Source organism: Ambystoma mexicanum, chromosome 14, assembly GCF_040938575.1.
Source record: "Ambystoma mexicanum isolate Mex_15411 chromosome 14, UKY_AmexF1_1, whole genome shotgun sequence".
Taxonomy (NCBI): Eukaryota; Metazoa; Chordata; class Amphibia; order Caudata; family Ambystomatidae; genus Ambystoma; species Ambystoma mexicanum.
The window spans coordinates 668,132,097-668,158,816 of NC_090940.1; the positions used below are offsets into that span (position 1 = coordinate 668,132,097).

The 26,720-nt window shown below is 47.0% G+C and overlaps 1 protein-coding gene across 8 annotated transcripts in view; it reads left to right on the top strand.

Moving 5' to 3' along the window:
* The window catches only part of SYNE2 (spectrin repeat containing nuclear envelope protein 2), a 1,840,150-nt gene that overhangs the window by 1,060,184 nt on the left and 753,246 nt on the right, over positions 1–26,720 (top strand). For all 8 annotated transcript variants that reach the window (XM_069638223.1, XM_069638224.1, XM_069638227.1 and 5 more), the window contains one exon: positions 13,184–13,337. In XM_069638223.1, the coding sequence (XP_069494324.1) occupies positions 13,184–13,337 (154 nt within the window). The remainder of the gene's footprint in view (positions 1–13,183; positions 13,338–26,720) is intronic.

The following is a 26,720-nucleotide window of genomic DNA, read 5'->3' on the forward strand; positions in this document are numbered from 1 at the left end:
ACTGCGGGTCCAACAGAAGGTAAAAAGTGGTTACAAGCAACACCAGGAGCAGCAAGTGCCTCCACTGCTTGCAGACTGTGAGTCCTACAGAAGGTAAAAAGTGGTTACAAGCAACACCAGGGGCAGCACGTGCCTCCACTGCTTGCAGACTGCGGGTCCTACAGAAGGTAAGAACTGGTTACAAGCAACACCAGGGGCAGAACGTGCTTCCACTGCTTGCAGACTGCGGGTCCTACAGGAGATATGAAGTGGTTACAAGCAACACCAGGGGCAGCGAGTGCCTCCACTGCTTGCAGACTGCGAGTCCTACAGAAGGTAAGAAGTGGTTACAAGCAACACCAGGCAGCATGTGCCTGCACTGCTTGCAGACTGTGAGTCCTACAGAAGGTAAGAAGTGGTTACAAGCAACACCAGGGGCAGCGAGTGCCTCCACTGCTTGCAGACTGTGGGTCCAACAGAAGGTAAGAAGTGGTTACACGCAACACCAGGGGCAGCGAGTGCCTCCACTGCTTGCAGACTGTGGGTCCTAGAGAAGGTAAGAAGTGGTTACAAGCATCACCAGGGGCAGCAAGTGCCTTCACTGCTTGCAGACTGCGAGTCCTACAGAAGGTAAGAAGTGGTTACAAGCAACACCAGGGGCAGCAAGTGCCTCCACTGCTTGCAGACTGTGAGTTCTACGGAAGGCAAGAAGTGGTTACAAGCAACACCAGGGTCAGAGAGTGCCTCCACTGCTTGCAGACTGTGAGTCCTACAGAAGGTAAGAAGTGGTTACAAGCAACACCATGCAGCATGTGCCTCCACTGCTTGCTGACTCTGAGTCCTACAGAAGGTAGGAAGTGGTTACAAGCAACACCAGGGGCAGCAGGTGCCTCCACTACTTGCAGACTGTGGGTCCTACAGAAGATAAGAAGTGGTTACAAGCAACACCAGGGGCAGCGAGTGCCTCCACTGCTTGCAGACTGTGGGTCCAACAGAAGGTAAGACGTGGTTACAAGCAACACCAGGGGCATCAAGTGCCTCCTCTGCTTGTAGACTGTGGGTCCTACAGAAGGTAACACGTGGTTACAAGCAACACCAGGCAGCATGTGCCTCCACTGCTTGCAGACTGTGAGTCCTACAGAAGGTAAGACGTGGTTACAAGCAACACCAGGGGTAGCGAGTGCCTCCACTGCTTGCAGACTGCGAGTCCTACAGAAGGTAAGAAGTGGTTACAAGCAACACCAGGGGCAGCAAGTGCCTCCACTGCTTGCAGACTGTGAGTCCTACAGAAGGTAAGAAGTGGTTACAAGCAACACCAGTGCAGCGAGTGCCTCCGCTGCTTGCAGACTGTGAGTCCTACAGAAAGTAAGAAGTGGTTACAAGCAACACCAGGGGCAGCAAGTTCCTCCACTGCTTGCAGACTGCTGGTCCTACAGAAGGTAAGAAGTGGTTACAAGCTACACCAGGCAGCACGTGCCTCCACTGCTTGCAGACTGCGAGTCCTGCAGAAGCTAAGAAGTGGTTACAAGCAACAACGGGGGCAGCAAGTGTCTCCACTGCTTGCAGACTGTGAGTCCTACAGAAGCTAATAAGTGGCTACAAGCAACACCAGGCAGCATGTGCCTCCTCTGTTTGCAGACTGTGAGTCCTACAGAAGGTAAGAAGTGGTTACAAGCAACACCAGGGCCAGCATGTGCCTCCACTGCTTGCAGACTGCGAGTCCTGTAGAAGCTAATAAGTGGTTACAAGCAACACCGGGGGCAACAAGTGCCTCCACTGCTTGCATACTGTGAGTCCTACAGAAGCTAAGAAGTGGTTACAAGCAACACCAGGCAGCATGGGCCTCCACTGCTTGCAGACTGCGGGTCCTACAGAAGGTAAGAAATGGTTACAAGCAAAACCAGGGGCAGCGAGTGCCCCCACTGCTTGCAGACTGCGGGTCCTACAGAAGGTAAGAAGTGGTTACAAGCAACACTTGGGGCAGCGAGTGCCTCCGCTACTTGCAGACTGTGGGTCCTACAGAAGTTAAGAAGTGGTTACAAGCAACACCAGGGGCCGCGAGTGCCTCCACTGCTTGCAGAGTGCTAGTCCTACAGAAGCTAAAACGTGGTTACAAGCAGCACCAGGCAGCATGTGCCTCCACTGCTCGCAGGCTGCGAGTCTTACAGAAGGTACGAAGTGGTTACAAGCATCACCAGGGGCAGCATGTGCCTCCACTGCTTGCAGACTGCCGGTCCAACAGAAGGTAAGAAGTGGTTACAAGCAACACCAGGGGTAGCACGTGCCTCCACTGCTTGCAGACTGCGAATCCTACAGAAGCTAAGAAGTGCTTACAAGCAGCGCCAGGCAGCATGTGCCTCCACTGCTTGCTGGCTGTGAGTCTTACAGAAGGTAAGAAGTGGTTACAAGCAACGCCAAGGGCAGCGAGTGCCTACGCTGCTTGCAGACTGTGGGTCCTACAGAAGGTAAGAAGTGGTTACAAGCAACACCAGGGGCAGCAAGTGCCTCCGCTGCTTGCAGACTGCGGGTCCTACAGAAGGTAAGACGTGGTTACAAGCAATACCAGGGGCAGCGAGTGCCTCCACTGCTTGCAGAGTGCTAGTCCTACAGAAGCTAAAACGTGGTTACAAGCAGCACCAGGCAGCATGTGCCTCCACTGCTCGCAGACTGTGGGTCCTACAGAAGGTAAGAAGTGGTTACAAGCAACACCAGGGGTAGCACGTGCCTCCACTGCTTGCAGACTGCGAGTCCTACAGAAGCTAAGAAGTGGTTACAAGCAGCACCAGGCTGCATGTGCCTCCACTGCTTGCAGGCTGTGAGTCTTACAGAAGGTAAGAAGTGGTTACAAGCAACGCCAGGGGCAGCGAGTGCCTCCACTGCTTGCCGACTGTGGGTCCTACAGAAGGTAAGAAGTGGTTACAAGCAACACCAGGGGCAGCGAGTGCCTCCGTTGCTTGCAGACTGTGGGTCGTACAGAAGGTAAGAAGTGGTTACAAGCAACACCAGGGGCAGCGAGTGCTTCAACTGCTTGCAGACTGTGGGTCCTACAGAAGGTAAGAAGTGGTTACAAGCAAAACCAGGGGCAGCGAGTGCCTCCGCTGCTTGCCGACTGTGGGTCCTACAGAAGGTAAGAAGTGGTTACAAGCAACACCAGGGGCAGCGAGTGCCTCCGCTGCTTGCAGGCTGTGGGTCCTACAGAAGGTAAGAAGTGGTTACAAGCAACACCAGGGGCAGCGAGTGCCTCCGCTGCTTGCAGGCTGCAGGTCCTGCAGAAGGTAAGAAGTGGTTACAAGCAACACCAGGGGCAGCGGCGCCTCCGCTGCTTGCAGACTGCGTGACCTACAGAAGGTAAGAAGTGGTTACAAGCAACACCGGGGGCAGCGAATGCCTCCGCTGCTTGCAGGCTGTGAGTCCTACAGAAGGTAAGAAGTGGTTACAAGCAACACCAGGGGGCAGCGAGTGCCTCCGCTGCTTGCAGACTGCGGGTCCTACAGAAGGTAAGAAGTGGTTACAAGCAACACCAGCGGCAGAGAGTGCCTCCACTGCTTGCAGACTGCGGGTCCTACAGAAAGTAAGAAGTGGTTACAAGCAACGCCAAGGGCAGCGAGTGCCTACGCTGCTTGCAGACTGTGGGTCCTACAGAAGGTAAGAAGTGGTTACAAGCAACACCAGCGGCAGAGAGTGCCTCCACTGCTTGCAGACTGCGGGTCCTACAGAAAGTAAGAAGTGGTTACAAGCAACGCCAAGGGCAGCGAGTGCCTACGCTGCTTGCAGACTGTGGGTCCAACAGAAGGTAAGAAGTGGTTACACACAACACCAGGGGCAGCAAGTGCCTCCGCTGCTTGCAGACTGTAGGTCCTACAGAAGGTAAGAAGTGGTTACAAGCAACACCAGGTGCAGAGAGTGGCTCCACTACTTGCAGACTGTGGGTCCTACAGAAGGTAAGAAGTGGTTACAAGCAACACCAGGTGCAGAGAGTGGCTCCACTGCTTGCAGACTGTGGGTCCTACAGAAGGTAAGAAGTGGTTACAAGCAACACCAGGGGCAACACGTGCCTCCACATATCATAACATTTGGCCAATGATCAGCATTTGGCTAGTCTGAAAGGCAAAGAGTCAAATTATGCCCATACGTGCTCTGCTGCAGGTTCACGTCAGTGACCTATATTGCCACTGTGGCATGGCAGTGATAATCGCCAGGTTTTGGCGTTGAGGTTTCAGCTGTATTGCACAGGGCTGGGGGCCACAATGGCCGCTGTGCACTTTGGTGTTCGGAACCAGGCTCCTGATGTTACGGATGCTTTTGAAGAAATCTCCTATCTTTTATGTGGTTTGCTTGATTATACATACTTCCTGGCAGATGGTTGCGGGCCTGCTTTAAAGCAGAAAATAAGAAAGGAAGTCATGTCACATCTCTACCTGTCACCCCCTTCTCCATGTTTGTATGCTACGTACCTGAACTCTGCTTGATTGGTCAAAGCAGACCAAAGGACTTGATTGGGCAGGAGGTTTTTCTGCCATGTTCTTTTTCCTTCAGTGAGGGATTTTGCTTCTGGGGTCACTTAAATACCTTTGTGTTTGATGGAAATGTGGCATAGTGGCCCTAGGGCCAGTCTCCGGGAACGGTTGACCATTGCTACTATGGGCCGGTCTCCTATCCCAACAGCGGAAAGTTTAGTCTTAGTCTTTATGAAGACATGCAGAGAATCATCGAATAATTTCAGGCAACAGGAATGAGTTCCACCACCTTTGCACATGTGTGTGCAGTGTGTATAAGTAGCTTGGCAGGTATCGCTAGACTGGCCATAGAGTTTCTCTTCCGTTGCTACGTTGGGAGTTGGAGGCATGACCAGCTGGAGCAGTCAAAACCTCAAATGCTGCACAGAGCATGCACAGTGTGTGCAGTGTGTGGAAGCAGTTTGGCAGTTCGGCTGTTGAGGCACCAGAACTAATTTTACTGAGATCTGCTCGGTTTTCTCTTTGACCGCCTTGCCCGCTTGGACGGTTCAGCCTTTCCTTCCGCGTGACTGTTTCCTATGTGATAGTTATTGTGGTCCACCTCTGTGCACGTACAAGATGAGTTCTTAAATTCCGGAAACTTCCAAGTCTTTCCTTTTCTCCTCCTCCTTCCCTCTTCCGCACCCTTGCTAATGTCCCTCTGTCATTGAGATTGTTGCCTGGTCCCTTATGAGTCTTCAGGGGCCAGGCCCTGCTTTGACCAGTCTCACCCAGCATCCCTAACCAACATTTACCTCCTGGCACCCTTCCCGGAGTAGCCTAAATCTGGTCTACCACATCCACTGCACTTTGTTTTCCCTCTCCCATTTATCCTCTGGCACTTGAGCTCTGTGGCTCGCCGCTGCACTTGCTCAGCTCCCTGAACCCCCCACTTCTGCACTTCGACCCCTTTCCCACCCCTCCCCCCTACTTGCACCCCCCCTGCACTTCTTTGTCTCTGTACTTGCATGGTAAGAATGTCACAAGGTGTAGTACGACCGTTACTGTTGTTTTCTTCTGCTATGTACCCGTCCCACCCCTCTTTTTGCCTTGTAGCGCTGGAAACAGTTGTGTATAGGTGCCATACAAATGTCAAATAAATAAATAATGTAGGGCTAAGTTGGCCAAAATGCCCCAGGACTCAAATGCCGTACTTCAGCTGGCACTTGAATTACCATTGCCACTGTCCCCGGCGAGGGCACGTTGTGTGGGTTGGGCTTGAGTATTGTAAGTGCAATTGAGCCCGCACCCAACCCAAAATGCATGAAAAGCATTAAATCGACTAAAATGACTTCCTTTTTCAACCCTGTAGCGCCTCATTCGTCTCACGCTGCCACTGCAGATGGATTGCTTCATTTATCTATTATAGAAAATCCAGTCTCTAATCATATCCATCTATTCCAGACGAAGTTCTGTTGAATGTTCCCCACTACACAGATGCAATGCACAAAGTGAGAAATGATGACTTATTTTAAACACCTCCAGATCCATTAGAGGTGTCTGTACATGATTCTGATACCTCAATTCCGTCCTGCGTTTGCACCCCAGCTCCTGTTCCACCTAGGAGGTTGTCTGCAACATTGAAACGCATGGACAACAAAATGGTGGAGGTCTTGGGCACAGTCATAAGGGTCTCTTGCATGAAATCAACCAGGTGCTGTGTGCATTGAACACCTTATATGAGGGCTTAAAAGTAGGGTCCAAGATGCATACATCTCTACTGGAGTCTCTAATCTTCAAGTTTGAAAACATTGGAGTGTAAAATAAACTCAAAGAATTCTTGACTCTGCATCAGTCATCTGATTGCATCTTAAGACCACCCAAAACATTACGAGCAAATCGTCCCTCTGTCACTAACAGATTAAATGATACTACAAAGACTGACTATGATAACAAGTGTTTTGCAGATAGATAATTCTATGATGAACCATTCTTGGCACCAAGACATTTTATCAAGTAGAGAGCCCTCTAATGAGGGCTGTACGAATAACGTTGTAATTAGGGGTCGTGCCCCCTTGGAAGGTGACTACTCCTTAAATGAATCTGCTATTTCCGATTGGTCTGTCATTAAGGAAGTTACTTGAGTAACACAAGGGACTGCTCAAAAGGTGTGGGAGGACTTGAGAGCTACTAACTATTGAAACATAGGGGTGGCGTCCTACCACAACAACATTTTCTATACCTCTGTATTCATTTTAATGCAAAGGTTAAGTTATTTAACAGGCCAAGTCTCAAAGAGACTGTGTATTCATGTTTAGTAAGGATGAAAACAAGAAAACACATAAGTAATGACTGCTAACATTTATTTTGTTAATGTCCAGTCAACTTGGGTATAGTTTCCCATAGTATTTTAAGTTTTTTTGTTTTTTTGAAAGACAACTGCCTAATAATTGGCAGACCTTTTATGGAGAGAAGAGAGCTAAAAAGACAGATAAGACAAACATAACAATAGGTGCAAATTCCTTATAGATAGGCAAAAAAAGGTGCTCATACACATACAATGATGCAAGTTACTTTTACAGCAGTAAATTCTTCCAGGGTTGCCCATTACAAAGATCACATTTTAAAGATCATGTAACCCTCACGAAATAACACAACATTTATATGGTAAACGATGATGTAATAATCAGAACACTTAAATGGTAGGTTAAAAAACAATGACTAGGGTTAGTTTTCACAAGCACATCCTAAGTCTTATTTCCATGATGTACTGGATACTGGGAGGTAACCAAGTCTTTGGTCTACGTCTAGATGTAGATCAGATGGTGTGGCGGGACAGGGGTAGTTGGCCCAAACGATGTGTGGTCCCGAGACGTTTCGGCATAAAGAGCCTTCTTCATGGGCCTCGACCGGTACTCCCTAGGTGGGGGGATTGAGTAAGGATGTTATTAGTAATGGTGTTCTTCTGAATATTAAAACCAAAAACAAAAACAAAAAACTAAGACACTGGCATGTATTATAGAACCAATTAAATTAGAGTGAAAGTTACAAGTTAAAAACCCCCAAAAAGTGTGAAGTATCTAAAACTTCACTTTTTTTGGCTTTCTGGGGCACGACATCAGCCTGGTCAAGGAAATTACTCACTATTTTAGCCCCTGTGTCCACCTTTCTTCAAAAATGTGCTCTAGCACTTTGATGTGTCTCTTGCGCTAGATGGGATTAGCAATAAAGATCTTGGACCCAAATATCCGGACACACTCAAAGAATATGGTTAAATACTATTTTATTCTCAATTTAATAAGGCAGGGTCAACTGGCAGACATCAGACAGATGCTTGCACACTCACACACAAGCTTGATTGCTAAGAGGTTTTATACCCCAACATGTGTCATCTATGACAACATCTACAGGACAAACTATAAAACCTATCGACGGGAGGGATTGGTTAGGGGAACATATCTACTTATAGAATACATATGGGTTAGTACACGTTGGCTGCCTCTTATCTATGAGGCACACCTCAAACTACCTCTAAATATACATGAGACTGATTATAGTGGGCAAAATGGCAGTGGATTGATCTATGCAACATTGTATAGCAGGTTGCCATATAGACTCAGTGATTGGTTGGCATCCCCACCCAACCTTGGCCTGTGGTCTCAGCTAGCAGCACATGTGCAAAATGAAACCCAGGTGCTTAAGTCATGTCAGATTACTCCCCACTTTCCTTAGTAAGCACATCACTATCTTCATCCACAGCTTAATGAATAGCGCGTGTTTTCGTCTTCTGGATGGCAAATTTGTCCATTTCCACCTCCTATTTACTGCTATTTGATTTAATTATGCTAGGTGTCATTGCTCCTTTTGGCCTCTAGAGACTTGCTCACTCCATCTTGCAGGAACCTTATTTATTGTTAATTGTACAATACTTTGGCTCTTGAAAATGTTTTCTTCTTCATTAATCTAAGAGAAATATCTCTCACATCCATGGCTTATCCTTCTGCCTCCCTTTGTGCTTTGCAGCTATTCCTTGAAATTGAATCCTTGATCTCAGGCCAACATAGACTCCACTTTGTTTTGCGCACAAAGATAATTCACCAACGTCTCCTGACTCTGCGGTCCTGGTCTGTTTCTGAGGTCGCTGAATTGAATCTTTGCATGAGCTGGCGTCCATTTTCCTATCATGGCCGTCCTTGCTGGGTTATATTCTCCTCTATAGCAAGCTTCTGTATGTCTCATCTACCTTGCGTTGCTGTGTTTTATACTTATTAGTCAACAAGTTACTTCATTCTTCTTTGTATATATGATTACTTTATTGTTTCGTACATGTTTCTCTTATCACTTCAGTTACATCGTAACTCTTCAGTATATTTATATCGTTTCAGTATGTCGTCGTATAGCTTCTTCATGACATCACTCTGCCCACGTCAGATTTCACTCAGCATACATCATATCCAGTGGAGCGTGTTGACATCCCTCCACATGGCACCCTTCCACTCCCTCAGTGCGAGGATACATTTGACACTGTTGTCTGAGTGCATATCATCTCTCGTACACTCGATGTGGTATAGGCATAACACATGGAGTCCCATATATGGCCCTTCGCCTGCTGATGGCGGTGATGAGGGTTCAGGAGTTCGGGATAATGGGTCCACCTGCCCCTCTACCGGACAAAGTTAAAACAGATCCAAATTCGGGTAACAAATGGACTAATCCCATGAGACAAACCGCGCTACTGATGAGGAGGGAATACTTGTTGAGGAGCGTCCACATTGTCACGGTTTATTACACGGCACACGCAAGTCAGGGATCTCCTTCCCAGACAATGAATGTGGCGCACAATACAAACGCTTTGATTTCTATCCTTCAGTTCCTTTTTGGATAAGGCCTCCAACCCGTCTCGCACACAACCCCAATGAATACCCAGCGTCACAATGGACTAAGAACCAGGCCAGTGTGTATTAATAAGATATTTATTCATATATTTAATAAAATCAAATTAGAACCAACAGATTACATCAGCCACCAATGGTGTGGCAACACACAACCACAATGACTTCTGTAACGCGACTAGGTTGAGATATACTGTCACAAAAACGTCCTTTTTAATTACAAGACAGAAGAAGAACAATTCAGCACACAATAACAGCACAATGGTTAAGCCCTCCCCCAGCAACCTTCACCCCCCCAAACATAAATTGGGCTTGATTCCTTTGAATGGAAGGCAGTGGCAGGGAGTAGGAAGTCAAGGGGAAAATCGGGTTTTGTGTGGTGCTCACAGAAACAATATGGGAGACAGAAAGGAAAGGGGAACATTTGTTTGGCACAGCACAATGGGAAAATGGGTTTTTTAATTATTTATCAGAACTGCTATGGGAAAGAAGAGAAAGGAAGGGAATTTGTTCTGCTTATACAGAATGGAAAAACTGATTTTGGGATGTTTAGCACAATTTCAGTGGGGAAAGAAAAAGCACATGGGAATTCATTTTTAACTTACAATGAGGAAATAGGAACAGAATGGGAAAATGGGAACACTTTCGTTTTTCACCTTACCATGGGAGAATAGGATCAGAATGGGAAAATGGGAACACTTTTGTTTTTCACCTTACCATGGGAGAATAGGATCAGAATGGGAAAATGGGAACAATTTCGTTTTGCACCTTACAATGAGACAATAGGGACAATTTCGTTTTGCACCTTACAATGGGACATACATGGAAATAGTTATTTTGAAGTCAATTATTTTGACAAATCTTTAGGACTGTAGTGGCTCACAAAACACTGGAAAATATTGTTGGTTTCGAATTCCACCAATACCGATCCTGTGAATTTCAATGGGGGAATTACTTGATTTACTAAAATAAATAGACTAAGGATCTACACAGGCGAATGGGGATTCTTCAATGGGGAAATGTCTGAAATATATATACAAACCGGGGATTTGCAACGGGGGTATTATCTCAGGCAATGCTACAATAATACACAGCCTACACACTCTATGGCTTTTGGGGTTTAATTCTACTTACAGTAGATGCCTCTACTGAACATCAGGGAGCATTAGGGCACTGCTGGGACAGCAAAAAGGGGTCAGTCAAGGTCGCTGCTGAGTTCTCCAAGGGGTCCCAAGACAGCCTCTAATCTCCTGGCTCCTCTGTAAGATTTAGGCCCCTCACTGCTGGGATGATTCTCCAGATTTCGACAGCCGATCACCACATGGGATTAATGGGAAAGGTCCTGAACTGAGGAGGGGGCAGACTTAGTTATAGTGCAAACGACATCACACATTTGTCATGGTTCCTGCAGAAGGGATTGGTTAATGCTCCAGTACTCCACTCCCACCTGTGTACTGAAAGGTCCAGAACATGTGGGAGTGCTTTGGGCACCAGGGGAGGAGAGCCCTTCATCATCTCACTTGACAGGTGGGCTTGGTTATATTTTGCACTTAAAATCTCACTTCCTTGCAAATACCCTTAACTTCCACGTTTTGACAGATATGAATGCATTTTTGAAAACTACATTTTACTGAGTCCAATGACACTACTCAGCAGTTTATATGCCATTCCTCTGCAGAGCTACAGTTTTTCTTCATTTACTCCAGACTAATATCAGTGAAAAATATGGCCCTTTATGGGCGCCATACTGATTATATTTTACATGTTTTATCAATTTATCGCTTCACTGGTAAACACAAGAAGGCCACAATTACATTTTGCTGAATAACTCTATTTGTAGTTACCTCACAAAGTTTTACACAATAAATACATTTCTCCCCGTTTAAACAATGGGCAGCCAAACCACTCCTTGGCTCTGGGCCCCACCTTTGCTTTCCCAGTTTAAATTTCTCTGTTCATGGCTGTGACGTCAAGAGGGGTTCTGTGCTTAGATTAGCTCAGCCCTTCAAGAGCTAATGAGCACTAATGCTCTTTTTATTGTTGCTTGTGTGTCCTGGAGGTCATAAAGGCTGGAGACAGACCTGTCTTTATCTTGTCCACCCCGTGGATTTGTTCTCAACCGTATCTTAAAGTTGCATTTTTAAGGGAAGGCACTGAGGTTTGAAGTTACGTGCCCAGGTCTCCAGGACAACAGGGGCCCTGGAATGCAGTTTTACATCTTGAGCAAAGAGAAAAAAAAATGAAATGGCAAGCAGCTCAGGGCCTTTCAAACTCACCCGTAAATTGCCTTTTACCTTCCCATTTCACTTTAAAATGAACTCTTGGAAGGCATACAATTTCGACATGTATAAGTGTCCCTACAAAATTGTCCCCTGCATACGGTGGTTAAATGAGGGTATCATAATCACACTTTTAGTGGCTTTGGTGACCATTTTGTTTTGCAGATTGTCATGTTGGAGGAAACAGGAAAGGACATTTTCTTTAGTTCACACATGAGAAAAACTTCCTTTTACGGCAGCTGCTTGAAACATAGGGCCGCATTACGACTCAGCCGGTCCGGAAAGAACGCTGGTGGTAAATCCTCCACTGCCATTCTTTCTGGACCGGCTGATTAAGAGTCCTGCAGGCGGGAGGTGTCACTCCCGTCTGGTCTGACCTGGCGGGTTTAACACCACCCGCCTGCAGGTGGACATGGAAACACCGGCACCATTACAGCATGGTGTTTGTGTTTCCACTTCCCCATTCCAATGAAGTTCTATGGGCCCCCTTTTAGGAATGGGGATTTACCGAATTCTGCCTCCAGAATTACCGGGTCACTGGGGTTGTACTGCCCCTGTGATTCAGGCAATCATGGAGGCGGAATGCTAATACGAGTCGGGCGGTAACCTGACGGAATTTCCGGCACGGTTACCGCCGGACTCGTAATGAGGCCCATAATCTTGGCATTTTTCACTTAAGATTCTGTGGACTGTGGTTCTGTGCACTGTGGTTTCATGGAATATCAGTCCAGCTCTTCATAGATTAGTCAAACTATCTTTGCCATGTGTCTTTTGCTTCCTTTGTGAAAGGCAGTTGGCATCTTTCCATATTTTGCAATTTAGGACATTTCCTTTCCTTTTGATTTGAATGTACAAGGCCTTATGTTCCACATTATTTCAGGGCAGGCCTTTTACTTAGGGGCATGTCCCCCAATGACTCTGGTCTTTTATTTATGGCATCCGGGGCTATTTCACCCCACAAATTCCACTCTACACAGTTCAGAAACATTGCAAGAAGGTGTCAGCGACTTCAGAACCCAAACACTCACCTGGAACCTCATGAATGTACCATATGTAGCGGGATGACCTGGAATTATAATTCCTAGACGGAAGTGCTCCAAAGCCCACATGGAAAAGGCAATGCTAAGAACATGAGTTAGTCTCGTTGACAGTCATTGTGGCATCCAGGAGGCATGTGCCATCCCAGCCTCCTGTCACAGGAACCATATGGGAGAAGACATGATGTCCCAGAGGTCTGGGAGCTCACACTGCTATGTAGCTGCGGCTATGTCTGCCCTGCATGGTAGTCTCACATCTTGGATGCTTGACATCTCATGCAACAGTGGCAGCTGGTGGCATAGAAAAGTTAACTTACTCTTGGGAATGCATTGAGGTGTATTACAAATGTACAGATGCTGGTATTTTCTCAAGAACCCCAGAGTGCAAGAGAGAGAAAGCAGGAACATACTGTTGGAAAATGTCTTTGTAGGCTTGCTCTCGACTGAGCACCACAGTTTGCAGCTGTGAAACTCATTAAATGGCCCTATCATGTCTGCTCATTATTTACAAAGTTCTGTCTGCACTCCTGGTCATTATTCACCTTTGTGTATTTTTACAGGCAACTGGAATCAGCATTGGCAGATCTGAAGAGCTACAGGACAGAGCACCATCACATTTCAGGTTTACTGAAGACCCTTAAAATGAAGACGAAGGAGAGGAGAGCACACCTCAAAGAGCCCGATCAGAAGGCTCGAGTCCTAGGCGAGCTTGAGGTAATAGTCTTACCCATACATGAGTAATGCCAATTTTAGGCTGAAGTGCTTCATTATATATGTTCTAAATCAAGGCATTCGTCTTTTGTTTTGGATGGATTCCTTGCTCGGGCATCTTCCTCTTCTTGGATGAATGTTCTGCAGCATCTCCATGGTCTGCAATATGTCTCCTACGGCTCCACTTTGCATCATTGGCATCTCTCACTCAGAGTGTCATGTTATGGGCAGTATAAGAATGGTTTCCGTTTTCTGCACATTCAGCATGCTATTCCTGGAACGCCACCAGCATCATTGGTATTTTGAGCTCCATCTGTCTAATCCCACAAAGACCTCATGCTTAAAGCCCTGCACGGATTGCGGGAAGCAGGTGTCCATGTTGGACCCCCACAAAGTATGCTGTTACTATCTTGGGTGGGAGCACAGCATGGAGAACTGTGGCTCATGTCAATGCATGCACTCCAAGCACACCAAGACCCTACAGGAGCATGCAGCAAAACCCCTCAACTTCCTCCACAAAGGCAGAAAGCGTACATAAGTTAGTCGAAGTTAACAGCTGAAACACCCAAAGCACAGGAGATACCTGAGGTTCATGTTTGTTGTCTCGTATTGAGAGGCTGCTTTGAGCAGATGGTCATTAGTCTCCCATGAGTGGGAGCTGTATCAGGAAGTCAAGATGAGAGCTCCACCCTTTGGGGGACACCTCGGGTGGACGTATCCACCTCTGTGTTAACTGGAAGTATGAGTTGTTCTTCCTCAGAGAATTGCCACTGTGGGGAGAGCTGGGGGGATGCATTGAGTGCTGAGTGGAACTTCATACGCCTCTGTCTCTTCCCAGCGACTCCTGTCATACCGCTGGTTCTCTAGAGACTTGCAGCAGTTCCAGTCCACCATAATCTTGATCGCCCCAAACTGGCCCTGGCTGTGTCAAAGCATGCGCATCCGTTCTCCCTGGTGCCACAGTTACGGGGCCTCGTCCAGAACTCATGCATCAGGAGCTACAGCCTTCATGTCTGACTTCTGGGAGTCAGCATGTTCTCCTTTCCAACAGGAGGTCTTTCACCCATTCCATCTATGTGTGCAGGGGGGGGAGGTTTTTGGTTTGCTGTCACAAGAAAGTCCTATACACCATGGTCTGCCCGACTCCTGCGGTTCTTGTCTTCCTTCTTTCCTTGGTCCAGCAAGACTTTCAGGTTGGCACTGTGAAGGTGTTCCTGGCCGCTCCTAAAGTCGTTACGAGGACCCTAGAGCAGGCTTCTTTCTTTTCCTTCCCTCTGTTATGCTGTTTTACCTTCACCGATCATCGGACCAATTTCATCTTGCCAGTTTACTGTTCCTGTGGGGGATTTGAACCTTGTTTTGACTTGTCGCCTGCATTCATGCACTTTGAGGCATGCTCACCCTTGAGGTGATTTTCTGGTTGCCCTCACTTCCACTAGGCAGATGAGCGTGTGTCAAGACTCCAAGGAAAAAGTGACTATGTGGGTGGGACCGGCCTCCTCCCTAACTGGTGTACAGTGTTCATCTCCTGCAGAAGATCTGTCTTTCTGTCTTCTAGCCTCATGCTTCTGCCTATAAGATGGAGGAGAGGTTTTATCACCTGGAACCTAAACTTTACTGCCTGGATTCCTTGTCTACTCAGAGTTTCCTGGTGCAGGTGTTGGTTTTCTGCTCCTGTGGTTTCTGTACTGCTTTGGGTGTCGCTCTAAGATGAGCCATTTATTGGAGGAACTAATCTGTTACAAAAACAAAATACTTATCCCATGGAAGTATTTTCTAAAGGATTCATTCTTCTTCCCACAGATTCCACATCGTCCTCCTGACCCATACCTCACACACAGGGTTGGATTGCCCCCTAGGCCTTTCGGCCTTGGGGAGTGGGGGCTGGTTTCTGGCCATGCCTGGGTCGGTTTGTTGTTGCTTGTTGTTGCTTTTTTGATTTTTTTAAATGGTAAATATACTTGTTGTCAATCGACTTTCAAGTTTTTCTTTCATTGTGGGGCTTTCTGGCACTTTACACTTTCCGGAGTGCAGTTTTGTCGCTTTGGCGGCTCCTCTTTTCTGTGTGTTTGCATATACTGTAAGCAAGAGGGACCCACAGGAATAGACCCAGTACCTAGTGCAAAAGCTCAACATTGTTTCCCGCAAGAGTGTGTGGGATGTATAGGCAATCCTAAATATGCTCCTGGCCTCATCCTGATAGCAAGGGCTACTGTTGCCATTTCCTGCTTTGCAAATGGTGTCCATATGCAGAATTGAAATCACAGCTGGAGAGTAAAGCTGAATAGATGCCAAGTAAAGTTGAATGTGACAGCACCAGGGGCTTGGGTGTCCACCAGAAGCAGTGGAGTAACTTTACTGAAAATGTTGGGGGGACATTACATCTGTAGAAAAGGTTCCCCAGCCAAATGAATGGGGACAAAATGGTGAGCCTTGAAAGTTGGGGGGACAAACACCCCTGTCCCTCTCCTAAAATTACACCCATGACCAGAAGTTTGGATTGATGCACCCCCGTGACTGAGCTAAGAATCGAGTCAATCCATAAAGTTCCTACATATACACAAGGTCAGCCTCGTTACCTCGAAGCACAAAGGAAAGTGCCCACCTGGAGAGAAATCGTGACAAAACATTGATGGTCCCGGCAATCTTTTATGAACCGATCAGAGGCTGGAGTCCTATCTGGTATCTGCAGAAAATGTACTTCTACCGACCAAGGCAGCATTGCTGAATTTTCCCTGCATGGATCCGATATGAAGACTCAGAAGTATAGGACATATAGCACACCGGTGACCAACTGAACTTGCGGCCTGCGATTGAAACCTCCAAGCAAAGACACACTCCAGCTGCAACAGTTTGTCTCTTCTTTGACACAGTATTGCAAGCGCTGGTTCCATAGCCTTCATTGCCACCCAAACTGCCACTGCACCTCAGGGGCAATGGACCCTGCCACCATTGACCTTCAGCCTTACGAGCATCTGATGCAGGGCACAGCAGTCCGACCATTCAAGGTTACTCGGTGCTGAGGTTCTCTAGACTCTTGGATTGCCCGCTGGAAAGCACCCGGTTGTTTCCAAGGTCAGGTCCTAACTTAAGCATTGGGAAGTATACATCATCAGTACTGCAACCTCAAGACCAGTTTTCTCTCAACCAATCGTAAGGTGGCGCTCTCCCATTGAATCCTATGAGAGACTAACTCATAGTTGAGCGAGTCCAGGACCTAAGGAACCCCTATGGGGAAAACCTTCAGACTTGGTACCCAAATTCTCTGCATGCCCTTTGGCTTCATAAGTGACCCAAACCCGTAGGGTTACAACTCGTGAACACAGCTACAAACTTTCTAAACATTGTTTACTCATATGTAACTTGCACAAACATTCTGCTTATCTTCAGAAAAGGTAAAGTATTTTGTTTAACATCTCTGTGCGAACATCACTTTATTCAAAGTAGTAATATGTTATCCTGTATCTTAACCCCCCCGCGTGCTTCCTTCCATCACTGCTGCACGATGGGGCTCCTTTTGACTGGGCTGGTAACTCACTGGAAAGGACTGCATCCACAGCACCCCACGGGAAAGTTTCATGTTTCTCTGATCGGATTCAAAAAAGGCACGTTAACCGTGTTAGGATGGATTTCTGAAATCAACTCTGGTGGACAGATTTTAGGGGGCCACCCTACTTATGACAAACAGGGAGACCATGAGAGTTTAGCCAAAACCCAATCAGGGTAGAGTGGCGAGCAGTCAAGTGCTCATCTCAGGAGAGTGTGAGTGTGAGTGTGGTCCGCGGCCTGATGAATCCACGCAGAATAACAGACAATAATTCAGTTTAGAAAGTCCTTTATAAAAATACAGTTATTTATTTAGGCCTTTAGCACAAACTAAGTAATTAAACTAGCAGTTAGTAATATCACACAACACCATATAAAACAAGTATATGCATCTCCTAGTACGTTCCATTAAAATATCACTAAATAACTAACCAGGTGAGACAGGAATGTAATCAGGTTTAGGTCAAACGATTAGAACCATTCACAAATACAATTCCATGTACTTAAGAAGCCCAGCCCTAAGATGTACGGGGCTTAGTGCCCAAAGGTCAGAGGTTCCAATGCAAGGTTTCTCCAGGGACGTATTCTCTACAGGGGTGCAATGGGTTTGTACTGGTGATTAAAACAATTCCAAACTATTTCAAAGTGTTATAACAATGTGTAAGATGACAGGTAAGTTCTCCTCTCTCTTCCAAGCCCAAGGCCAACACAGAGGCAGGACACGTGACCCAGGTTCGATGACCAAAGGTAAGTAAGAGGTAACTAGGAGGAGGTGGGGCTTTTCACCCAATGTTATCCTGAGGAGGACAGGGGAGAGGCAAGCAAAGGTATGCTTACTTACCCCCCTGACTTTGATTTTCCCAGGGGTCACAATGGCTCATCGGGGGTAACTGGGAGCATGGTCTTCCATCCTTTATTCGGGTGAGAGGTGCCCATGGGTTGCAGGTTCGAGTGCTTCTTCCGGTCGGGTGCAACTTCAAGATGCAGGCCCAGCTGATGAAGAAATGCAGACTTTGGGAACGCAGATCTCTTCGGAACACTTCACGTGATGGAGGTAGGTGAGTTCCAATGATGATCGCCGTTTGCAGGTGACAGCAGGCGTCCTTTCAGTCACAATCAAAGAGGTTGCTCCAGAACAGGTTCCCTTGATGTTAGGAAGCTGACGTTTTGCGGGAAGCAGGTCATGGCACACAAGGGAACTAGTCAGTCCGTCGGGTAGTCCGGGGACAGTTCTGAAGGCTTGTGGGGCTTGCAACCTCAAGAAGACATTGAGACTAGTTGGGTCCCTAGTCCTACGCATGAAGCACTGACAAGGGTCTTCTGCGATCAGGAAGAGGAGCAGGGCTTCACCGGGTCAGTGACAGGAGGGGATGCTGGTCCACTGCCAAAGTCAACCTCAGGTTGTCAACGGGCTGCTCTTCTTCAGAGGATTCTTGGCTCCAACGTAGATGTGAAGAATGGCTGCAAGAATCATCCTCTTATCCAAGTTTGGAGCTGAAAGCAAGTCCAATGCCACCAATGGATAGGAAATGTACCATTGAATCAGCCAGTAGTTGTCTAACCAGGTACAACTACTTGATTGACATTTTCTCCGGCAGAAGACTATCTGGCACCAGAGGATGTGGACTGGAACTAGACAGTCCCTGCCCCCTTCCTGTGGCACACACACTCAAAGCCTAACTAGCCCACAAACACAGCAGCTTTTCCCGGGCAATTGCATGACCTTGTATGGGATAACCTGCGAAGGCATGAAGGAAGAAGGCCAAACTACAATATGACTAAAGTACTGGCGAAAATATGATGGCATGGCCTTTTACGGCACTAGCCGCATTTATATCTAGAGCGATACAAAAGTATCCCCGTTACACTGCATTGTAAAATGCTGTGCCCACTGTTAAAAATACAATACTTCTAAAGGTAAACCAAGTTTCCCATTTACTGATGGTCTGAAGGACTGATCAGTTTCCCCAGAAAAATTGAGCAAAGGCAAGAGAAGTGAAGCTGATGGATAGAATCAAAAACAGAGCAAAAGCAATGGTGTTTCATAGGGAGCTATGGAGGGAAAGTTGAAAAAACATAATTTTTCCTAGGAGTCAGTGATGCTGGCTGCTACGTATGTTAATGGATGACAACATTACTATGAATCCCTAGGGATTCTGTCTGCGGTTTTGATGTTTAAAAAACAGGAATGATGCATTCATGACTCTCGCAGCCTGCATCAAAATTCAATATGCCTGGAAAGGCTGTGGGTTCTTTTTATGGAGCTGATGACAGAGCAAAGTTCTTGCTCTGTGTTCCGGCAATATCATGGTCATCCGGACAACAACGGAAACAGATGGTGAAAAAAAGCAGAGAACTTCCCTGCGCCCGATTCTTTACCATCTGTGCCGTCTGCTGCCCTATTACAAATTAGCTCTTGTGGGATTTAGGGATGGTCATTTCTTAAAGGTTATGCGACACCCTCAATCCTTGAAGATGCGGCTTAGAGGATCCTCCCAAACACACATGAACTGTGCTGGTTCTGCACAGAGCCTAGTGGAGGTACCTGCAGCGGGGAACTGAAGCGGAATTCTCTATTGCTGAAGAACTTAATGTGAGCACTCATAGGCTTGAGTTTCATATGGCCTGCGAACATTAACTGGGGAAATGCTGTAATGATGCTTTTTGTAGGTGGGGGTCAGACCTTAATCTAATGATGGACATTTAGCAAGACAGGAATCATGACTGAAAAAGGGCTAATAGCAATGCCTTATCGGCACACTGTACATTCTTTATCAGGGCCCGTACAAGGGATGGACGAGCAGAAAGTGGTAGTGGGACCTAACCTTCTAGGACCATGACTGGTGGGGGTGGAAGGTCTTACGGGGTCACTTCAAGGATAGAATGTACAGTCTAAGTAGGGACAACTTTTGGTAGAAAGTCTTCTTACTGTAGCAGGTGCCAATGGACAGCTGCGCTGTTCACCATAACGATAAACACAGAGTAAACCCTTCTTCTCCAGCATTGCAACTTTCATAGACTCACAAGCTATTTGAATAGCCCCAAATGACAGGCTGGAAACCTCAGTAACATTAAAGCATTTTACCCTTACATTTTAAACTGCTTGCCCAGTTAGTGCCCAAGTAGAGTCATTTTGGGTCATACTGCCCACAGCCAATAGAAAAGCCTCCCTTAGGTTCCCACCTAGAGGCCATCCTCAGATTTCTTTACCAAACTTTCAGTGGTGGGAGTCCTTGAAAAATCTCTTACAATATTTCGACAATTTCATCTTTATTCTTCATTTTTTCTTATCCCTTTTGGATCGGGTTGTTTTGCTGTCAGCTGGAATTTCAGTCCATCCTGTTGCCTCTGGGGTAGTTATCCTGCTACCTATAGTGTCCTTCAGAAGACTGTTGACTCTGGCACCATGGCAGATGAACGTAAGAAAAGCCTGCTTGACTTGTTACCTCAAAAATGTGTACATCAATGATCTTCATGAGGAATCCCTGTATTGCCTGTATCCGGACCATAACATGAATGGCTCTTCCATCTTCCAATCTGTTTCCTCAAAGACTAGAAAAGATTTTTTTTTTTTAAAGTTTTTTATTTTGAGAATAAAACAATACAAACCAAACTTGCAGCATTATGTACAATAGAACCGTAAACATCAGTTAATACATGTTGCTGCACCCCAAACCCCTCCCCCCACTCAAGAGCTTATCAACCTTACGGTTCTGTATCTACTACGTGTGGCTGGCTGTCGCTTCCTTCCGAAGCCGCAGGGTCCACTGCCGTGCCAAACAGTCCTGTAATTAACATCCTCCAAGCCGCCAAGTTACCCACATCTTCCTCCCCGCAATTGCTACATGCTTCCTGCCATACCACCGTTTCAGCCTCCGCCCATTTCTGCAAGTCCCGCCACCATACCTCTATCCGTGGCTTGTGGCATTGCTTCCAACTCATGGCTATCCTTCTTTTAGCGAGCACATACGCCAGGTCTCTCAGTTTCCCAAGATGTTTGGTGTTCCGTGGTCTGGGGAACCCTCCCAGGAGGCAGGCCCAGGCCGTATCTATGCGTAGCGGGACCCCCCTATCTGCTAGCTTCCGTGCCACTTCCCCCCAAAAGACTTCAATCACTGGGCAGGACCAGAACATATGTGTCATGTCTGCGTCTTCCTCATCGCATTTCGGACATGCTTGTCTTCCTGCGCTCGCAAACTTGGATATTCTCTTCGGGGTCATATATGCTCTATGCGTAATGTATAGCTGTATTTGCTGTAATCTAGCATTCCTGGACACTTTCTTATGGTATCCCATGGCCCGTTCCCACATCCCATCGGTCAGCTGCGCCCCCACCTCTGCTTCCCAGTCCAACCTCAAGTCCATCAAATCCTTCCCCACCCGGGTCATCACCACCTCGTATAATCTAGAGATCTCGTGCCCGCCCTCTGATATATCATATATCGTTCCAATCAGAGCGTCTGGTTCTTCCGCCAGCACCGTCTCTGGCCAGGTTTTACGGATAATCTGTACCAGCCTAAGGTACGTAACATATTGGCCCCCATGCAACCCTGTTTCATCTCCCAGGTCTTCGAATTCCCTAATAGCCCCTTCTTGCCATATGTCTCCCAATGTGGCCAGCCCAACCGATTCCCAGTATGTCCTAATTATGCTCCTAAGCTGGCTGTCCCCCTTAGTTAAGGCAACCAGCGGCACCTGTGGGGAACACGGGCACGGGTTCTCCATCAGTTGGCATACTCTGCGCCACATCTTCCACCCAAGCAACAACATACTCGGGCGTTCATTCAGTTCAAGTCTAGGGACCCCGATGATCTCTTTTAGGTAAAACGGGGCACAGTCCCGCCCAACCAGCCTAGACTCAGGAGTTTCTTCATCAGAAAGCCATTTAGTCACATATTGTAATTGGCTGGCCACATAATAGGCCTCAAAGTTCGGCAGCTTGATGCCTCCTCTATCATGGAAGTTCTGTAGCTTCCATAGCGCCACTCTATTGCGGGTGCCGTGCCACAGGAAGTCCCTACACACGCTGTTAAGTTTGAAAAAGAACTTCTTGGGTATCAGGTATGGTATATTACTGAAAAAGTGCAACAGCCTAGGCAGGACCACCATTTTGAGCATCGCCCCCCGCCCCATCATTGCCAGCGGCAGCTTCTCCCAAAACTTCATGTTCGTGCGGATTTTCTTCACAGCCACCTCGGTATTGTGCAAGTGTTCCCTCTCCACAGTGTGATATACATCAATTCCGAGGTAGTGGAAAGAATCAGCTGCCCAAGGCACGGACAACACCGGTAATCGTTCCGGAGGGACTCCTGTGTAGCTCCCCAATGGAAACATGCTCGATTTTCTGGGGTTAACCGCTATGCCGGACAATTCCGCATACTTTTCCATGACCTCTAAAATGTACTGGAGGTTTTCCTCCGGATATTTTAAATACAGTAACAAATCGTCAGCGTATAAGGATATTAAATGATTCTCTCCTCCCACCTCGATGCCAACCAAGTCATATTGTTGTCTGAGGTACACTGCTAAGGGCTCCAGGGCTAGGATGTATAACATCTGGGACCAGGGGCACCCTTGTCTGGTGCCTCTACTGAGTTGCCACCTCTTAGATATCACTGATCCCGTGCGCACTCTGGCCAGTAGTTCGCTGTACAACAATTCCGCCCACCTAACATAACCCGGCCCGAACCCTTACTCCCCCAGGGCTGCCAGCAACCACGGCCACCTCACCGAATCAAAAGCCTTGACTGCATCTAGGGACACCACCACCATCTCTTCATCACTTCTGTTCCCCTCTTCAATCACCCGGTGGAGTCGCCTGTGGTTGTGAGTTATATTTCTATTGGGGACATAGCCTGTCTGATCCGGGTGTATCAATTTACTGATGACCCTTCGTAGCCTATTAGCTAGGACCGCCGTCAGGATCTTGCTGTCCTGGTTCAACATTGACAGCGGCCTATACGAGCCGCAGCATTGTCCCGGTTTGTTAGGCTTGGGGAGCGGCACGATTAGTGCTTCTCTAAGCGTATCTGGTATCCGACCCTTCTCGAAAGATTCATTGAACATTTCTAGCATAGGGGGGAGTATCTCTGCCCTATATACTTTATAAAACTCGCCCGGGAATCCGTCCGTGCCCGGGGTCTTGCAGGTGGGCAGTCGTTTCACCACCTCCTCTAGTTCATCCAGAGTAATAGGTGCATCTAGCTCCTCCCTTTCTTCGTCACTAATCCTAGGTAGTTCCATGTCTTTCAATGTGTCTCTGATCTCTTCCTGGTTTTCTCCTCCTCTGTCCTCATACAGTATTGTATTGTATTGTATTGTTTTATTTGATAATGCGCACAAAACCCAGGGGTAGCCGGGCGCAGCAGGTACAAGGTTACTTAAGCTTGGGTTACATACAGAGTATAGGCGAGAAACAACATAACAGTACAGTAAGAACATATCAATACACGCCGTGTGGAAGGAAAAAAACTAGCATATTGTAGATTTGAGGGAGTGTACAGGTATAGGTATGAGAACAGAATCGTTTTGGACAACGGTATCGTGGTCATTGGGTGCCACGAGAGTTAGTTGTCGTTTGTCCAGAGCCAGTTTTTTACCTTGCATCTAAAATTGGAGTAGGGTAAGTTGGCTCTTAGTGCAGTGGGCAGTGCGTTCCAGGCCTGGGCAGCTTTGACAGGGAAGCTTGCTCCGCCCGCTTTGGAGCGTCTGAATCTAGGGGTTTCGAGCAGGTAGTGGTTAGTAGCCCTGGTATGGTGCCTGGATGATTTTCTAGTCAGTCTGGCTGAGATGTAGGGGGAGCAGTGTTGTTGAGCCCTTTGTGGGTAAGCGATAGTGTCTTGAGCAGGACTCTGTCGCTGATTTTGAGCCAGTGGTGGTCTTTCCTAACGTTTGAGATATGTGCTTTGCGGGGTATGTCAAGGGCTGCTCTAAGAGCGTTGTTTTGAAGGATTTGCATTTTATTTATGATGGATTTGCTGGCACCTGCATAGAGGGCATTGCAATAGTCCAGTTTGGACATGACTAACGCATTGGCAAGCATGATGCAGTTGGTTTTAGAGAGGTAAGGTCTACAGGTCCTGATTAGTTTGCAGGTGTACGCTGTAGAGGATGCCAGGGTGTTGACTTGTTTTTTGAGGGATAGAGTGGAATCGAGGTAAAAGCCCAGGGTTTTTACCTCGGTGGCCACCTTGATTGTGTTGCCATCTATGTTAAAATTACGATAGTTGGGGCTCAGTTTTTTTAGGTTGGAGTCGGAACCCAGTATTAGTATCTCAGTTTTGTCGTCATGTAGGCAGAGGCCGTGGGAGGCCATCCATGCCTGAATGAGGAGGTAGATTTTGTTTACTAGAGCTGTATCTTCGACAAAGTTGCCTGATAGAGGTATGAGAATCTGCGTATCGTCTGCATAATTCGTGTAGGTTACCCCTAATTTGTCAAGTTTGTCGAAGAGAGGCTTAGTAAAGATATTGTACATAGTCGGGGAGACACATGAGCCTTGTGGGACACCACAAGTGATCTGGATTGGGTCCGCTGCTGCTACAGGGGAGAACACTCTCATCGAACGGTTGGCTAGGAAGGATTGTACCCATGCTGTAGCTTCACTTGAGAAGTGAGCGGCAGACGCTAGATGGTTGCATAATACTGCGTGATCCACAAGGTCAAAGGCCGCTGACAGGTCAAGGAGAAGGAGCATAGCTGTATTACCTTTGTCCTTCAGCTTGTCAATTTGTGTCTTGAGGTCAATGAGGGCTGTTTCGGTACCGTGCAGCGGTCTGAAGCCAGATTGCCGTGTACCTAACAGTTGGTGCATCTCCAAATGGTTTTGGATTTGGAGGTAGGCTACTCTATCAATGATTTTAAGGAGGCATGGGTCCGTAGTAATAGGCCTGTAGTTAGTGGGGATAGCTGGGTCAAGTGTCTGTTTTTTGAGAAGGGGGAGAACCCAGGATCCTTTAAGGTTGGTAGGTACAGTGCTCGTGTTAAAGGAGGCATTGATAAGTTTCGAGATGAAAGGTGCTAGATCTCTGGCTGCATCCTTGATGATTTGCGCAGGGCAACTGTCGCCTTGGCAGTTTGATGGTTTAAGAGACAGAATGACCTTTTCAGTTTCCAATATAGAGATATTGGTGAACCTGAAGGGTTTATCGTTGTTTTGTGGGGGTGTGCTGGGTAACTCCTTCAATGGGGTGGTGTGAGTACCGTGAGGGTGCAAGGAGGCTTTTTTCTCAGCAATTTTAGATTGAAGGGTTGTGATTTTATTTGCAAGAGCATTTTGGATGCTAGTGCACCAGGATTTGTCTTTAGGGACATTGTCTGTGGGGGCAATAGGGTTTTCCAATTCACGAAGAATAGTGAAGAGCTCTTTGGAATTAGAATTGGCTTTACTAATTCTATGATTGAATGAGTCTTTTTTCGTTTGAATAATTTCCTTTTTGTATTTTTTGGCAAAGTTAGCAAGTGTGGTTTTATTGTCGGCAGAGGGAGTATGCCTCCAGATAGCTTGGAGTTTACGTTTTTGGATACGCATTTCTTTGAGATGGGGGGTGAACCAAGAGTTAAGGTGAGTTTCACGTTTACTTTTGTGAAGTTTGGTAGGGGCAATCAAGTCTAACGCTTTGGTCATGGCGTTGTTAAAGGATTCAACTAACTCACTAGGGTTGGAATCGTAAGGACTAGCTATGAGAGTTGGTAGGAGAAGTGGGAGTAGTTTTTCAGCTGTGATTTCTTTTTTACTTCTTGATGGCAGGGGGGGTGCTATTTTATTCTTATTGGGTTTGGGAGGTTCGATGTTGGCTGTGAAGTATATAAGATGATGGTCAGTCCATATTTGAGGTAGGATACTGGAGATGGTGATGTTGCAGTTGTGGTTGGCTATCCAGTCTAGCGTGCGGCCTTTTGTATGTGTAGGAGCTAGGACATTTTGGGTAATGTCGTGATTGGCTAGAATAGATTGGATTGCTTGTGCTTGTTTGTCTTCAGCGTCATTAAAGCCTAGGTTAAAGTCGCCTAGTAGAAGGAGCTGAGTGGAGTCTTTAATGCTGTCAGTGAGGAGGCTGGATAGGTCTTCCTCAAAGTTGCCTAGTGGGCCTGGTGGTCTGTACACAAGAAGTATTGTTAGTGTGCTGTTGTTTGAGATAGGTATTTTGGCTGAGAGAAGTTCGCACGATGTGAGAGCTGGGTGTGAGGTGAGTCTGGCAGCTAGATGTGTTTTGGTTATGATGGCTAGGCCACCTCCTCTAGTGTTGGGTCGGTCGACTCTAAGGATATTGAAGTTATCTGGTATGGCCGTCGAGAGGGCAGGGCCAGCTGCATCATGGAGCCAGGTTTCAGTGACAGCAAGGATATCTAAATTGTCCGAAGACAGTATATCTGCTATTTCGGTGTTGTGTGCTATAATGGACCTAGCATTGATGAGGGCTCCTGATAGTGTTGGATTTATCTTGTTATCTTTGGTAGTTCTGGGATTGGGGTGGTTGGGTCTCCTCTGTTTGTAGTATGGGTAATCAAGTGGTTGAGGACGATTTATCGTCGCAGGGTCTGGGAGGTTAAGATTGATGGTGGTGGAGGTGCGCGTGGGTACTGGTGGGTTGGTTCTCTTATTTTTGATGTCATAAAGTCGTGGGAGCCTAGCTCTAAGTCGCAGGTTTCTCTCTTGCAAGTTGCAAGGTGTAGAGTTGGTAAGGGCCATTATGATGGTGAGGGTTAGGAGAGTCCAGGCTATGGTCCCGCGTGAGTGTGAGAGGCAGGTAGTAGTGTACATATTGTGAGAGCGACAAGATAATGCTTGTATTTGGTGAGTTCGGAGGGGATAGGGGTGCAAATGTACTATCAGTCTAG